The sequence below is a fragment of the Lynx rufus genome, unplaced genomic scaffold, assembly GCF_022079265.1.
Source record: "Lynx rufus isolate CCGP_SWC_20201006 ecotype Redwood Valley unplaced genomic scaffold, mLynRuf1.p SCAF_11, whole genome shotgun sequence".
Classification (NCBI taxonomy): domain Eukaryota; kingdom Metazoa; phylum Chordata; class Mammalia; order Carnivora; family Felidae; genus Lynx; species Lynx rufus.
Genome location: NW_025814825.1, coordinates 4,830,890 through 4,845,421, shown reverse-complemented (window position 1 = coordinate 4,845,421; position 14,532 = coordinate 4,830,890). Strand labels below are relative to the sequence as shown.

At 36.2% G+C, this 14,532-nt stretch overlaps 1 protein-coding gene across 1 annotated transcript in view; it reads right to left on the bottom strand.

Moving 5' to 3' along the window:
* Nucleotides 1–1,350: 1,350 nt before the first annotated feature.
* CABCOCO1 (ciliary associated calcium binding coiled-coil 1) overlaps nucleotides 1,351–14,532 on the bottom strand; it is a 120,435-nt gene continuing 107,253 nt past the window's right edge. Inside the window, exons 6-8 of the mRNA XM_047072822.1 lie at nucleotides 9,066–9,188; nucleotides 8,499–8,639; nucleotides 1,351–3,331 (exon numbers count right to left, since the gene is read on the bottom strand). Coding sequence (XP_046928778.1) covers nucleotides 3,257–3,331; nucleotides 8,499–8,639; nucleotides 9,066–9,188 — 339 coding nt within the window. The 3' untranslated portion in view covers nucleotides 1,351–3,256. The remainder of the gene's footprint in view (nucleotides 3,332–8,498; nucleotides 8,640–9,065; nucleotides 9,189–14,532) is intronic.

Below are 14,532 nucleotides of genomic sequence, written 5' to 3'. Positions count from 1 at the left end.
ATAAGATGAGTTTGTTCTTTTTTAAAAAAAAAATTTAATGTTTATTTTTGAGAGAGACAGAGTGTGAATGGGGGAGGGGCAGAGAGAGAGAGGGAGACCCAGAATCCAAAACAGGCTCCAGACTCCCAGCTGTCAGCCACAGAGCCTGACGTGGGGCTCGAACCCACAGACCATGAAATCATGACCTGAGCCAATGTCAGTTGCTTAACCGACTGAGTCAACCAGGCACCACAAGTTTGTTCTTTTATTATAACTAATAACTAATAAAAGAAAGTCCAGTGTTTACTTTTCATTTTCATGTTGGCAATGAGAGCTCAATGAAGATAAAGGTGAAGAATGTGGGGTTTGTGATCATGCAGGCCTAAGTTCAAAACCTGTTTCTACCACTTACTGGTCGTGTGATCATGGGAACAGTACTTAAAAATTTTCTGAGTTTCAGCTTCCTCATCTATAAAATAGATCAGACCTGGGTTTGAAGCCCTCATCCATCAAGTAGTAATTGTACAAGTTGGTTCAAGTTAATAATCTCTTTAAGCTTCAGACTCTATAACTATATAATGAGGCCATTATCTTTCTCTGTCCTAGGCTTATTAGGAGGATAAACACACAGACACACACACAGACACACGCAAAGGCACACACACACACATTTGCCTATAAACATACCAATGTTGCTCAATTTGTGTAGAGTAAAAAGATAAAAGCAAATTAACACAACAGTGTGACATTATGTGCTACCTATCAGAATACCAAAGATAAGAAATTGGCCAATGCATGTTGTCAGTAACAATGCAGAGAGAGATAGGCATTCTCATACACTGTTGGTGAAATATCTTTTAAAGGCACTAAATTTGACCTAGAAACTTCCCTTCCTAGGAACCATACAATCACATGTGTTTATAAAAATGGCAATGTAGCATTGTGATAGTAAATTACTGGAAACAATAAAAAGTTCATCAATAGGACTAGTTTAAAAGTTATGAAATTGATAAAATGAAATATTATATGGTCATTAAAATGTAGAATTATCTCCAAAATATATTATTTGATGAAAAGACCAAAGTAAACAGCAGTGCAAATTACGTTTTTTAAAAAAGATCACTCTCTACAAGCATCCAGTGTTTAAATGGGTTAAAAATACTTCTCTAAGAATTTACTGGAAGCTGCAGTTGGCTTGTGGGGAGAGAAATGAGGGTGGCCAGCTTGGGTGAAATTTATTTTTCATCGTCTGCACTTCGTTTTTGTTGTCTTTAACTGAGTGCATATATTCCTTTATAAACTCGAAATTAATTGAAATGAGCTGCTGCTACCATGGCTGCTCTTCCTCCTGTTATTAGAGGGTAGGGTTAGGCGACAACAGAGACCTCCGGGGTCCTCCAGCATGAAAGATGTAGGCGGCACAGTGGCAAAGTGGTTACCAGGGGAGGACACACTGGTCTACAGGTGCCAATAGAGAGACAGAGAAGGCCAGGAATTCTGGCAAAGAGGCTGATCAAACCTCTGGGCAGTGGGTATGAGAGATGGCCTGTGCCTTTTCGGGTATCCTAAGAGGCGAACAGAAGCCAAACCTGACAGCAAGTGTCCTTTAATATGAATTTATTGGATCCTTATAACTACCTCAAAAATAAGTATCATCCTCATTGAATAGATGAGGAAATAGAGGTTGTGTAGTTTGTTCAAAGTCACATACTAGCCAGTGGCGAAGCCAGTCTTTTCCAAAGGCATGCCTTAGGTGTGCTTATTAGTATCTATGTAGTTTTAAGGGATCTTACTCCTACTTTTTTATTCACTTTTAGACTGCTGGTACTCTTGTTCAAAATAAGCACTTTATTAGAAATGCGGGTCCACTCTGTGCCAATGATTGCATTTGAAGCTGTGCTTGGTGATTTCCAGGAGCTCCTTTATTCCATTTGTGGTTTCTCTAGTTTCACCTCTGTTTTCCCTGGAGAAAAGACTGCTTGGCAAAATCAAGCCTCACAAGCCCTCCTACTGATCTCCTGTGGCCATCAATGTTTTCAGCTGGGAAGGACAGCTCAAGGAAGAAGCATAGCGTATCTCCAGGCCTTCCAGACTAGGAACCGTTGCACAATAAACATGGCTTTATCTTAAGGACCACTCTTGGCTTTACTGATCAGCACGGTTAGAAAACTATCAAATGCTGTCAGGTCTGTCTCTACCTCAGATGAATACATTTTGGGCAATCCCTCTGATACTGATAGAGAAGGTAAGGTCTGGCCCAAAGTTAGGATGTAGATAGAACATATTCAACCAAGTACCTCTGGTTCCGGTATAAACTGGGAATTTCTTAAAGGAACTTTCCCCTTCCTAGTAATGTTCTCCATTCGAGGATACTCTTAAGTCTAAGACATTTGGAAAGGATATAGCTCATAATTAATTTAATTTATCCAACCTGAAACAATCAATTGGCAAATGGATATTTTTCTTCTTAAATTATATTTTCATAAAGGTATTTAAAGGCTTGAGATGTTTTCAATCATTCTACTGCAATATAATGGTTAATTTTAAGAGCTCTGTGAGTTTGATTTGTATTTAAGATTTTTACAATCTATATATAGGTTGGTCTTTAATAACCATTTATACATTGCTTCTTTTTATATAGGTCATGTATTCTCCTGGGAGAGTAACAAGATTAGAAATAACAAATACGGTACAGAATAAATTAAAGTGTTTCAAACTGCATTATATAATTTCAGAAAATTGGTTTCACACTGAAACGTTTAAATAAGAAAACCAAGCGATTTAAGGGGAAAAAAACCCATAGTATATGCATTTTAATTGCTATTGTTTAGCAAGTTTTATCCTTGGCCATGTGGTTATCTGTTCACAGGGCTCCAGTAATGTGGCAGTTCATTGGGTCAATATGGATAAAATTATTATTATTTTTCCTTATTTAAAAAAAGTGGGCTTCATTCTCCCTGAAGATGAATAGCATTTATTAGTCAAAATGTCAAAGGAGTATCGTAAAAGTAATTGTATTTTTATATAAAATTCTCCAAACTCTTGTATACAGAATGTTCTTATTACACTTAGTGCAATAAATTCAGAGGCTGTTATGGGACAGGAGATAGCAAAATGGGGGCCAATACTTTTCTAATTACTTAGGATAATAAAAAGTGGGGCTTGGTTTCCCTCTCCCAACGAAAGGAAGGATATCTGCTGCTCTGGAGAGTCTATTATTCTGGCTGGTTTTATTTGTTTCTCTGAAGTTTAGCATCACTCTCCTTGCACTAAGTCCTCAGGCCTTTTTCAGTTTTTCTATTCGTGCACTGAAGGCCTCTTCCTGTATTTGCAGCTTTTCGTTTATCTCGGTCTGTGAAGACAATCATAAAAAAGTGGTTATGATGAAGCTATCTTTTGCTGCACATTGTCTTTGCGGTTTTGACATACTATAGTGCCTAAAGACAGACATTATCCCTCACACACCTTCCTGTTTTGCAGACAGAGCCGTGTTTCGGCCTGTAGTGATGTGATAACACTCTATCATATTTCTCCGCACACTCCCCATGTATAGCGTGGCTGCTGCGAACAGGAAGTGGTATTTGGACAGCCATTTTTCACACAGCCTCGTGTTGGCAGATAGGCTAATTTATCTGTATTTTCAGACAGACTTTACCAATAAGCACCGAATCAGAATAACTGCTCTGGGCTCAGTTAATGCGCTCTTGTTGGTACCCCCACCCCTGTTCAATGATGTTTTTGTCTCCTGTGTAATACATTCTAAATGGGATCCCGGAAAGCCTCTGTTGTGGTATAACAACACAAATAATCTCACAATTAGAACAATTCTGATAATTAAGAATATTCATCATACATTATAACTCTTGGAATTATGCCACTTTGTGGTATAGTTTTGGTATAAAAAAGTAAAACGATTGCTGACAGGTTTTAGTGTTTGCTGCAGCTGTGATAGCATTTAGCCTCTGGCAGTGATATTCTGTGGGCTGACATTGCTACCTGCAGAATTCCAGAAATCCTTTTACATTATCTGAACATTAGTAGTCCCGGAAATGTCTTCCCTTTTTCATGATAGATAATAAAATTAGGTATAGAGAAACCAGTGGTAAGCAATGTGGTAAATCTAGTGTTTTGTTTAGGGGATTTTAAAAAAGTTTACGCGTGTATGAGGAGTAGTTTATACACATAAGTACTAATAAGCAATTCGAAGTTTAGAATGTGAACATCTGCAACGTAATTTGATGTCCTCAGGGTAACTGTATTTTGAGAAAACATCTATTATTTCAATTTATACAGAATAAATTTAAAAAATCAAATACTGTTTTGGTCCACATATAAATTTTCATTCTTATTTATTTATTTATAAGTGTAACCATAACAGGTAGTTTCGAAATGTATACCCTGGTTACCTTACCTGATGAGATTTTGTTTCACCTTCACTGGTAAGAATCAGTATTTCTGAGAAGATGGCATTGGTGTCAACAATTCTGGATCCTCATGAAAGTATCCTTCTTCTTTGGTTCAAGTTTTATCAAGCCCTACAAGTTTTATCAAACTCTGCCTCTGGTTTCCCATTTTATTCCTTTTTTGTTTCCTGGTGTTTGGGTGGAGGAGGCAAGGAAGAATGAACTTGGTCCTCAGGGTTACAAAGGAACTCTGTCATTGTTTAGGAGTCACTGATCCCCTTGGGCATGATTTTGGTAGATCTGGAAAGAGCACTGGTCTAGGAGCTGGAGACCAAGGGATTAATTTAGTTACATAATCTTGGACAAGTCACTTGGCTACCTTGGGTATTAGTTTTTACCTGAAAAATTAAGTGATTGATAATTAAGTATGTTAACATTACATGCTAATTTTTAAGTTCTTAATTCCAACTCTTGATTTTGTGATATATTCACCAGTGTTATATTTCATTAGTATGACTTTGTGAATTTTTAAAAATTTTTTTAGAGAGAGCGATCAAATACAACTGGGGGAGAGGGGCAGAGGGAAAGAGAATCCTAAGCAGGAGCCCGATGCGGGGCTCAATTCCTCAACCTTGGGATTATGACCTGAGCCAAAATCAAGAGTCTAACGCTCAACTGACTTACCCAGGGACCCCTTGAGAAGTATTTTTAAAATGTGTTACTCTTGTTTCTTTCTGGCATGCAACATATTAGACCATATAGGTTTGAAGAAATAATGTTGTCTCAACTCCAGAGGATTGGGAAACACTACTCTAACTAAACAGTTAATTCTTTCCACTTTCAATTCATGTGTTCTATGTCCACTAATAATTTCATTTCTTTTGACTACGGATATGTACTAGCATTGATCAGCCTCAGTTTCCCTGTGTCACCAGTGTTTTCACATTAACCTGGAGATCTTTCTGGTATTTCACTGAAACAAAATTCACGGACACAGGTGTGGGCTTTGGGGAGAAGGTTCACGTGGGTAAGATGTGTACCCAGCAGCACAGTGCACTGACAGAGGGGAGCTACGTTTCACAGCTCTGGACTGCGGTGATCAGTACTTCAGTTCAGGCACAACCAGCAGAGCCTGGATGAAAAGACTCCCTGTCTGGTCAAGAATGAGATTGTCAGTCTACCATGTCTCCTTGTTATTCCTCAGAACACTGCTGAACAGATAAGTTGTCCTAAGACCACTAGCGAGTGAAAGTTTCTATTTAAGGGAAGAATGGAAAATCCATGATCTGGGCTCAACAGCCTCTCAATGACCACTACCTTGAGGTGATGTCAAATTCAGCTTTTCTAACCTGGAAATTCAAATTTACCTAAAAATACTTAATGTCCCAAGATGGCAAACTTCCTTCAAGGTTTTCACATTATTTTACCCTATTGCTTAGACAGGGCCAAGAGCCAACATTTAATGTAAGAATTTAGTGTTAGTATTCATATTTCTCTGAAATGTAATTCTTTAAATATATTAAAGTTTGCTCCATTGGGTATAATTTTTATTATACAACTCAGGGCCAAAATAATTTCATCTTGAATGTATCTTTAAAATTAAAATACCTAAACTATATAAGCTTAAAATGTTTGCTCTCTTCAGTAATAATTTTAATTAACATCTCAGGGCCAAGATAACTTCATTCTTAATAAATCTCTAGAACTATAAAGTGAGTCGATGGGAAAGTAAGTGGATTAATATACAAAATGTAAAGATTCACACTACATTCTCTGAAATTTCTGAGCTATATAAAGTGGAAAATGCCTGAAACCACACTGGAGAAGGAGCTCTAAAAAAACTGAACCCAAAACATGAATTTTCTAACTGCCTTTTCCTCTAAAAATCATAATAACAGTATGGCTCTTAAATAAAGGAGGGAAAAATATTGGAAAATTTAAAACATCTTACAAATACTCATTCATTAAATGTTCCCACAGCAATTCAGTGTATTCATACCCTAACCAGTGACAGGGGGCTACCTTTGAACAGGCATGCTGCAGTTTTAAGGGCCATTGACGCTGGAAGGCAGGGTTTAGAAGGCGAGAATAACTTACCCATCTAAAACAGGGGAAGACATTTAGGTAGGCAGAGAAATAATTAAATTTGGAACCTGACCAAGACACAAGGGTAAACACTGAAATAGTGCCACACTACGGTAGTATTAAAGTATCCAAAGTAGCTTGGTCATGATATTAGGGGTTATGTGGTTTTTGTGGGTAACACTGGAATTAGAACTAGAATCCAGGTCATAGCTTCCACTTAGGGCCTTTCATCAGTTTCTGACCCTGGAAACGCTGGATAAATGATTTAGTCTTCCTGTGTCTATCATTTTTCAATTTATTTATCAGGGAAGTGCCTGGCTAATTCTCATGTAGTTTATGAGGATTATTGAGTGAAAATACATAAAGGGGTTTGTTATCTTGAGACATTGTGTAAATCCACATCACCAAGCCATTTTATTGAAAAATTGGCAGTAATTGGCCCAGGCTAACGTCCGTGAATACACTGAAAATGGAAATGGTTGTGGCACCTAAAGGATCTGCACCTCCCACCCCTCGTCCACGTTCTTTCTATGTCTAATCACACTGGGATGAACCAGCTAATGAACATCCAGGCCTGGCAAGGTTGGCTTCAGGCCAAAGGGACAATAACACACACATATAGCAATCATACTCTCTCTGTTACAGAGGAGTGATATAAATGCTACAAACACTAACAGTAAAAAAAAAAAAAAAAAGTCAATGAATAGTTAAAAATACACTGCTCACTCCATGGAACATGGCCTCGGTAAAGATGTTTTCAATTTGGGGGCCTGCAAACAATTCTATTACTGTCTAGTAGTTCCTCAGCAATAATTTCAGAGCTGTAGGATGGCAAAGGAGCCCAGGGCCATGATTATACATAAACTATATTTAGATGAAACATTATCAAATCTATAAAGGAGATATGTTCTGAACTCAGTTTATTTCAACTGCACTCTGCCCTTCCACACAGTAACCAGCTATTACATTCATGGGGTTGTTAACAATAAAGCTTTGTGTGAAACGTGTTCTACCACTATTTCTGGTAAACACTAAACACCCCTTATTAAGCCGAGGACTTTGGCTGATTCTGTTCGTATCAAATCATTAAACGTTCACATAAATAGTGCATTAACATTTGATGATTAACAAGTAACAAGGTATGCTTATGCCAAGCTACCTAATCTTTTGCTCTTTCTAAATTAGTTGTTAATACAGTATGCTTTTTATATATAGTCTCATGTTCAGATAACAATTAAATCTTTCCCTGAGATGCATTAATATTTGAAACATGTAGTATGTTGTTCTATTGATTCATAGTCATTTCTATAAGAAATTATAAATCTTCTTCAAATTTGCAATTCACTTGGTTAATCATTTTGCCTGGAAAATGATGCAAGCCTTTGTGTTGAGGTAGAAGTGGTTTTTGTCTTGGTTTGCTTTGTTTTCTTGGACAGGAAAAATATCCACGCACAGAGTTGAACTGACGGATACATCATTGACAGTTGTTACCAGGACGGCTGTTCCATCACTATTTCCATGCAGCCTTTGGTGTAAATTGCTTATTAGTGATATGTAAAATGGAACAAAGTATCTGAGAGAAAACCTCTCTCAGAGAGTAACCTCTGAGAGTATCTGAGAGTATCTGAGAGAAAGATTTGAAAACCTCTCGTTAGAAATTTGGTGAGAAGACTTCCTGAAGAATCAGTGTTTACTGTTAGCAATGTACTCCATTTACCCTTGCAGGAGCAATGTTTACAGTATGACAGGCACTAAGTCTTTACCATGTTATTTTTTCGGTTTCAGTGCCAGATGATTTTGTAAACTGGCAACACACAGCACACTAGGTGCTGTTAGTGAATCTGTTTTGTGATCTTCTGGAATCTCTGATGACTCAACTGAGAATTATGTGGAGATGTTGAACTGAGGTCCTCCATCATTAAGCATCGCTCTTGTTAGCAGAGTCTGGATAATATTTACAGACCTAAGGTGGAGGTTGCCTAATTAACCAATAATAATAAAGTAAGTGAGCACGCTATCAAGGCTGAGTACCTGAATGCCGATTAAAATATCATCTGTGACTTGACCCAGCACTGATTTTATATCTTCAGTGGTGAAACCCACTAAAGGATCCGCATCGGAAATGTTGGCTTCTGACTGGAATTCCTCAGGGACTTGTTCTTGATCCAACCCCTGGAATATCAAAAGAGAACAACACTCAAGTGATTTCAGGAGCATTCAGTGATCTATATGTAACCTCAAGTTCTCTTGGGTACTTTTCTACAAGGAATGATGCCAGTCTCGAAGGAGAATTTGATTTGCTATTATCCTGCATTTTCATTATTCATGAGCATCTTGACAGATCAAGTCACGGTGGCAATCAGTGCTTACTCTTAGGAAAGTGGAGGTGGAGACTGGGGAGGCTGGAGAAGGAGAGATTAAAATTGCTAAACCGTTCTCATCTGGCCCATCTGTGAAGCAACCCTAAAAGAAGTATTTGTATTGAGCTAGGAAAAATCAGAGGGGAAAGAAAATGGAAGAGCATTTGCTTTCTTTCCTCCTGCCCTTAGAGAATATAACACTGAGATAAGGTGAATTAGGAGACAAAAGGAAACATACCTTCACTTCTGCATCCAATGTTGGGGGTGGTTCTATGAATGTTGAATAAATGTCAAATGAGATTCCTTCTTCTAGAGGATCTGGGAGGAGACCACCTGAAGGCTTGACAACCTCTATCATTTGCTGGAGGGGAAGAAAAGAACTGTATCATGGCAAAGCCTTTGGTGAGTAACCACAGTTTCGGCCAATCCATTAATTTCTCTCTATAAATTATAATGAATATATAATATATAATACATAGCATATATTATATAACATATATAATAGGTAATCAAATTAATTAAAAGTATATGAGATTTAATATATAATTATATATAATTAATATAACTACACATATAATATATAATATTTATATTTATATTTATAAATATATAATATTTATATATTAAATATATATTTATATAGTTCCAATTCTATTGTATTTTAAGTGCTATCTCCTCTGAATTCTTGACACCACTGCCCTGTTAGTTCTCTATTGCTTTTTGGTCTCTGTATCTCTGTATCTTATAATTAGCATTTTATTCTTCCCACTGTCTTATTCTCTTTCTATACTATGTGGTTAGAACTTTATTTTATACTGCCTGATCTTTAACTGTTTTATGTGTCAGTGTGTCCTTCCTGCTGCCTACAAGCTCTCTGTAGGAAACCATGTTTTAGATCTTCTGCATGCCTTATCCAGTTCTGGCAGAGGTTGGGTTCTTGAAACACCCAATGACAGCCTAATGGTGATTGATGTTACTCAGCAGAGTGCGGCTGTTCTTGGGGGCAATACCAAAGTGGCCACCAAGAACTTCGTGATGAGGACAATAAAGTCTCTAAAGGTTAATGTATAAAAGCCAGCACACTGTAAATCAGGGGGGATTTGCAAAATCAACCAAAAACACTGGGGACAAGACAAGACTTCACCGTGAGCATTGAATAATTCTGTAGCAAATGTGCAAATTTCAGGGAGGGTGATGGGTGGTCAACAGCAGAAATGAAAAACAGGAGTCAAAGAAGTCAACTTAGGCAGTGTCCATTCCACCCTGACTTGGAGGTTAGAAAGAGATGAGGTACTGATGGGATCAAACATCTGAATCATTTAATTAGTTCCTTTTGTTCTGATTCCATGTTTGACAAGCAACGTTTTGATCACAATTTGACTTCCCATCTCAATTGATCTGTAAAGACATGCTCAGTTGAGTGCTTTGATTTTCATGCCTATTACATTCTTCACTGTAAATCAGTACATTGATGTTCTAGTTTGTATAGTAAGCTCTCACGAGCTCATTTTTGAAGCCCTGAGGTGAAGTCACCCACTGTCTGCTGACAAACTCAGACCCTGAGCATACAAGTTTAAAGACAAAACTCTAGAAATGCAGAATATCACCAAATATTCACCATCCTATGGGACCTGGAAAATCTGGAGTCATCATACATTAATTTCTGACTTCTCCACAATAGTTCATGTTAACTTACCTGTTAAATATGTAATAATGTAATAATGTATAACTTACGTGTTATAATATTTCATCATTTGAATATTAATACTATTATTTATTACGATAGGTTTGGGAAGGTCTCAGAAGCTAAGCTATTATCTAGCCATCCCCATATGTTTGCATTGAATTCATATTATTAATTTTAATTCAATTTTATAGGAAGTTGCTAGTTTGTATAGATATATAGAAGGACAGAAGTGTTAAAACTTTATAGTCAAGGCAATTTAGAAACCAAGCAATTAAATGATTGTCTTATGGTCAACTCATTACTAGTGACAGGACGGGGATTTAGACCTGCTGTGCCAACTTCTTGGCCCTTGTGGTTTTCAGTATGCACGTCATCATGCCACCATACTTGGAAATTATTGATATTATCAATTGCTTAATCTCTTCTGTTAGGTGACATCTTATATTGTTGTTCACCAGATTTGCGTCTCAAATTGACTAAAGGTTAATCAATATAGAATACAAAAAAAATATCAGAGCAATTCTTTTCTCTCATCATGTTTATACTTGATTTTTTTTCCCCAAATGGGATGTACAAGCATTTTCATCTTCCCACAAAATTATTTGTACCTTTTTTCATCATGCTTGTTTTTCATCCTCCCAAACCTTACATTGCTCTTTATTTGCCCAAGCTAGGAAAATGAAACAGCTAAATATATTTTAGTGTCCTTTGCAACATTACAGGTAAAATAAATAAGTTGCACATGGGAATCCAGAGACAAGGGCAGATGATGAGGTATTTATTTAGTAGTATAGACTCTAACAGAAGGTGAGGAATAGGAATTTGGGGGAAGTGGAGTTGAGTTAGACATTGGAAAGAGGAGAGAAAGGAACTGAATGGGGTTTCCTGAGTTTACTGTAAGCACTGAGAAAGAAAGCATGAGGTAATCTGCAAAGTAAAACATTTCTTTTCATGAAACAGAATTTTATTTTGTTGCTCTTGCTAAATATGTCTTACAGCTCTGCTTTTCTACACACAGGTAGGGCTTTCTGCTAATTTTCTCTCACCCCTTGGTGGAAGTTCTCAGTAGGTCACCCCTGCATCCTGGTGGTAGCAAATTCTTCCCCCTGCCCCCCTGTGCCCTTCCTTCCATCGGATCATACACATAACTGCAAGCAGATACGGGTGCTCAGTTTTTTCACCCCATCCCTCACATCCCCTTGGTCTGCATTTCTTTATATGGCTCATCCAAAATACCTGCCAACTACCAGTCTTCCTGGTCTCTGGCACTGGTTGTGTGTGTGTGTGTGTGTGTGTGCGCGCGTGCACTGGGCACACACTTGGGAACTTGGGTCACTCTCAGCTCTACATTATTATTTTTTTGGTGGAGTGAAGCTCCTGTTTATCTCAAGAACCTCTTTTGCTTGATTTTTATGAATATAGCTCATACGGGAATTCATTTGATTTAATTCCTGCACAAAAACTGGGGGTGAGAATTTCTCTCTTCAGAGTGTCTTGCATACTATCAACGAATCAAATCACAGCTACATTTTTCTCTTTCACAAAGAGTTACATTTGGCTGTGTTAGTAAAAACACTGTAAAGGAAAGAAAAGTCCGGTTTCAGATGGGAGTAAATATAAAGTCATTTCATTAACAATAAGAAATGTACCGTCAAATATATAGTTTGAAATAAACATAATACCAGAAGCATCATAGTGATTTTTCCCCCCACTAAGTAGTCTTTTTCAAAAACAAGTTTAAGGAAAATTAGAATCAATAATTGTGGTGAGAGCACAGAGCCAGCAAATATGTTTAAATGAAACCGTCTGATGCAATACTTTCTTAAAAAAATACAATTAGGCCTTTGTATTTTTTTTTTTAACAAAACCTCATGTTTTACAACATCACTGGTTCTGTAATAAAATCTATTTAAAACAGAAAGACATGGTCAGCTTTATTAAGTTAGATTTTCTGAAAGAACGTTATAATTTCCTCAAGTCTATGAATAGTTGAAGCAAATTAAATAAAGCTAGTTTTATAACTATTTTTATACATTCCTGTAGCATTGTAATTGTCTCATATTTTTTTTCCTCAAAAGTCTAATACGTTACCTCTTAAACCTCAAAAAATAAAAACAGAAGAAAGATCAAGTGTGTTTATTAAAAAAACACTCCTCTTTGGTACCCTGTGTTAGCAACACCCTTTCTTCTTCTATAAGAGAATAGCACCCATAATCTTCAGATCAAGAAACAAAGGAAAAGACTTTAAGTGACTTGCCTGAGGCCTAATGCTGAGATTAAAAATCAGGAGTTTCTGATTATACACATACATCCATTTGGCCAAATGATTGGTTTTGCTTGACTTTCAAATACCCCCTAAATATTACTTTGAATGTAAAGCAATAAATGTGTTTCTCTTGCCATTTTTGAATGCTTGCACACAAATGGATATAATAAAAACAATCATGTTGTTCCATGTGAATGCCATTTATATTTTTTCTGATAATGAGCAGACCATTTGAACCAAGGTGAGTACATTAAAAGCTCTAATAAAGAAGAGAATAGATTTCTAAACAGAATAATGGACTGTTAAGTGAACATACAATAAATAACATCTACAGATGTGGTCGCTAGAAAATTAGTTTTGCATAACTTACCACTATACATTTCCCCCAGATGTTATCTGTTACATGAAAATTAACTTAAGTTAGTTATATTGTTCATTATGTGCATACTGCATTAGCATTATTTAAGATGGTTTACAATCTGAGCTTTAGTGGAATTGTACTATGGTATTTAAAGAATATCAAGTAAATGGTTTTTTGGCATAATTTAATACTCGTAAGTACAAAATTTCATCGCTGAACATTATGTAGGTTTTAAAAAATCCAAGATCTTTACTTTACAAGCCAAATGAAATCACTAGAATACTTTTAAGACTTTACATATTCAGTATGAAATGGACATCCATCATGGGAATAAATGATAGGAATTTTGAACCCCCCTGGACTAAGTACAGGGACAGTTTAGGTTTACAAAATGCTGACAGGAGTTAGAATCTGCTTCAGATCTTTACTATGTCTGAGAAAAAGTATAAAAATTTTATCTGAAAACTGCATTACTTCCTGCTTTCTTTTTCTACTTTGTGTGTTAACATCATTGATAATATCAACTCTGGTTAATTGTTTTTGCTATTTATTTGTTTTTGTTATTGTTTTGTTTTTTATTGTTTTTATTGTTACTTATTTTACTCTTTTATTGTTTTCCATTGGCAAAAAAGGGTAGATGATTTGTGGGTAGTGTTTGTACTGATGAAATCTATGATCAAGGTGGCAATTATTAAATTATTAAATACAATTATTAAATTATTCAAGATATTAAAAAATGTCATTGAAATGAAAACTTTCCACTGTTTTGAATGGCAGGAAGCAAGATAAATCTGTTAAGCCTTTTCTGAGCGATAGAAATACATACAAAAAACTGGTATGCTTTAAAAAGACATTTGTTTCAAATTGTCAGATGATGACTTCATATGTAAATCAAAACTTACTACAAAATGTCAAAGTTTCAAAAAGCAAACTTTATTGCACACATTTCCCAATACTAACTAAGGAGAAAAAGGCACAAAAATTCCTGTAATGTTTTAACTATTTTCTCCCCTTGAAAAAAGACATTACTCATTTGTAAGTCTAATGAAGTGGTACATGTGTGGTTCTGGAAATTTTTAACAAAAATCGTAACCCATTGCCCACAATATACTACACAAAAAGTAACAACATATGAATGCCACCTGTAAAATGCAATAAATTCTGGTAATGTCATACTGAGGCCATAAATTTGAAATCAAAAGAGAGGAAATTCACAAGCTAAGATTATCAGAGAAACTTCAATTAATCCATTTCTAAAGTGTTTTCTTTTGTGTTCAGGCCATTACAAACTTCTTAATATACCCTGTAAATGTAGAATATCAATTCTGCTACAAGAGCCCTCCTCCCCTTTGCATTTTTGACTTGGAAATAAATTTGCAAATGCAACACAT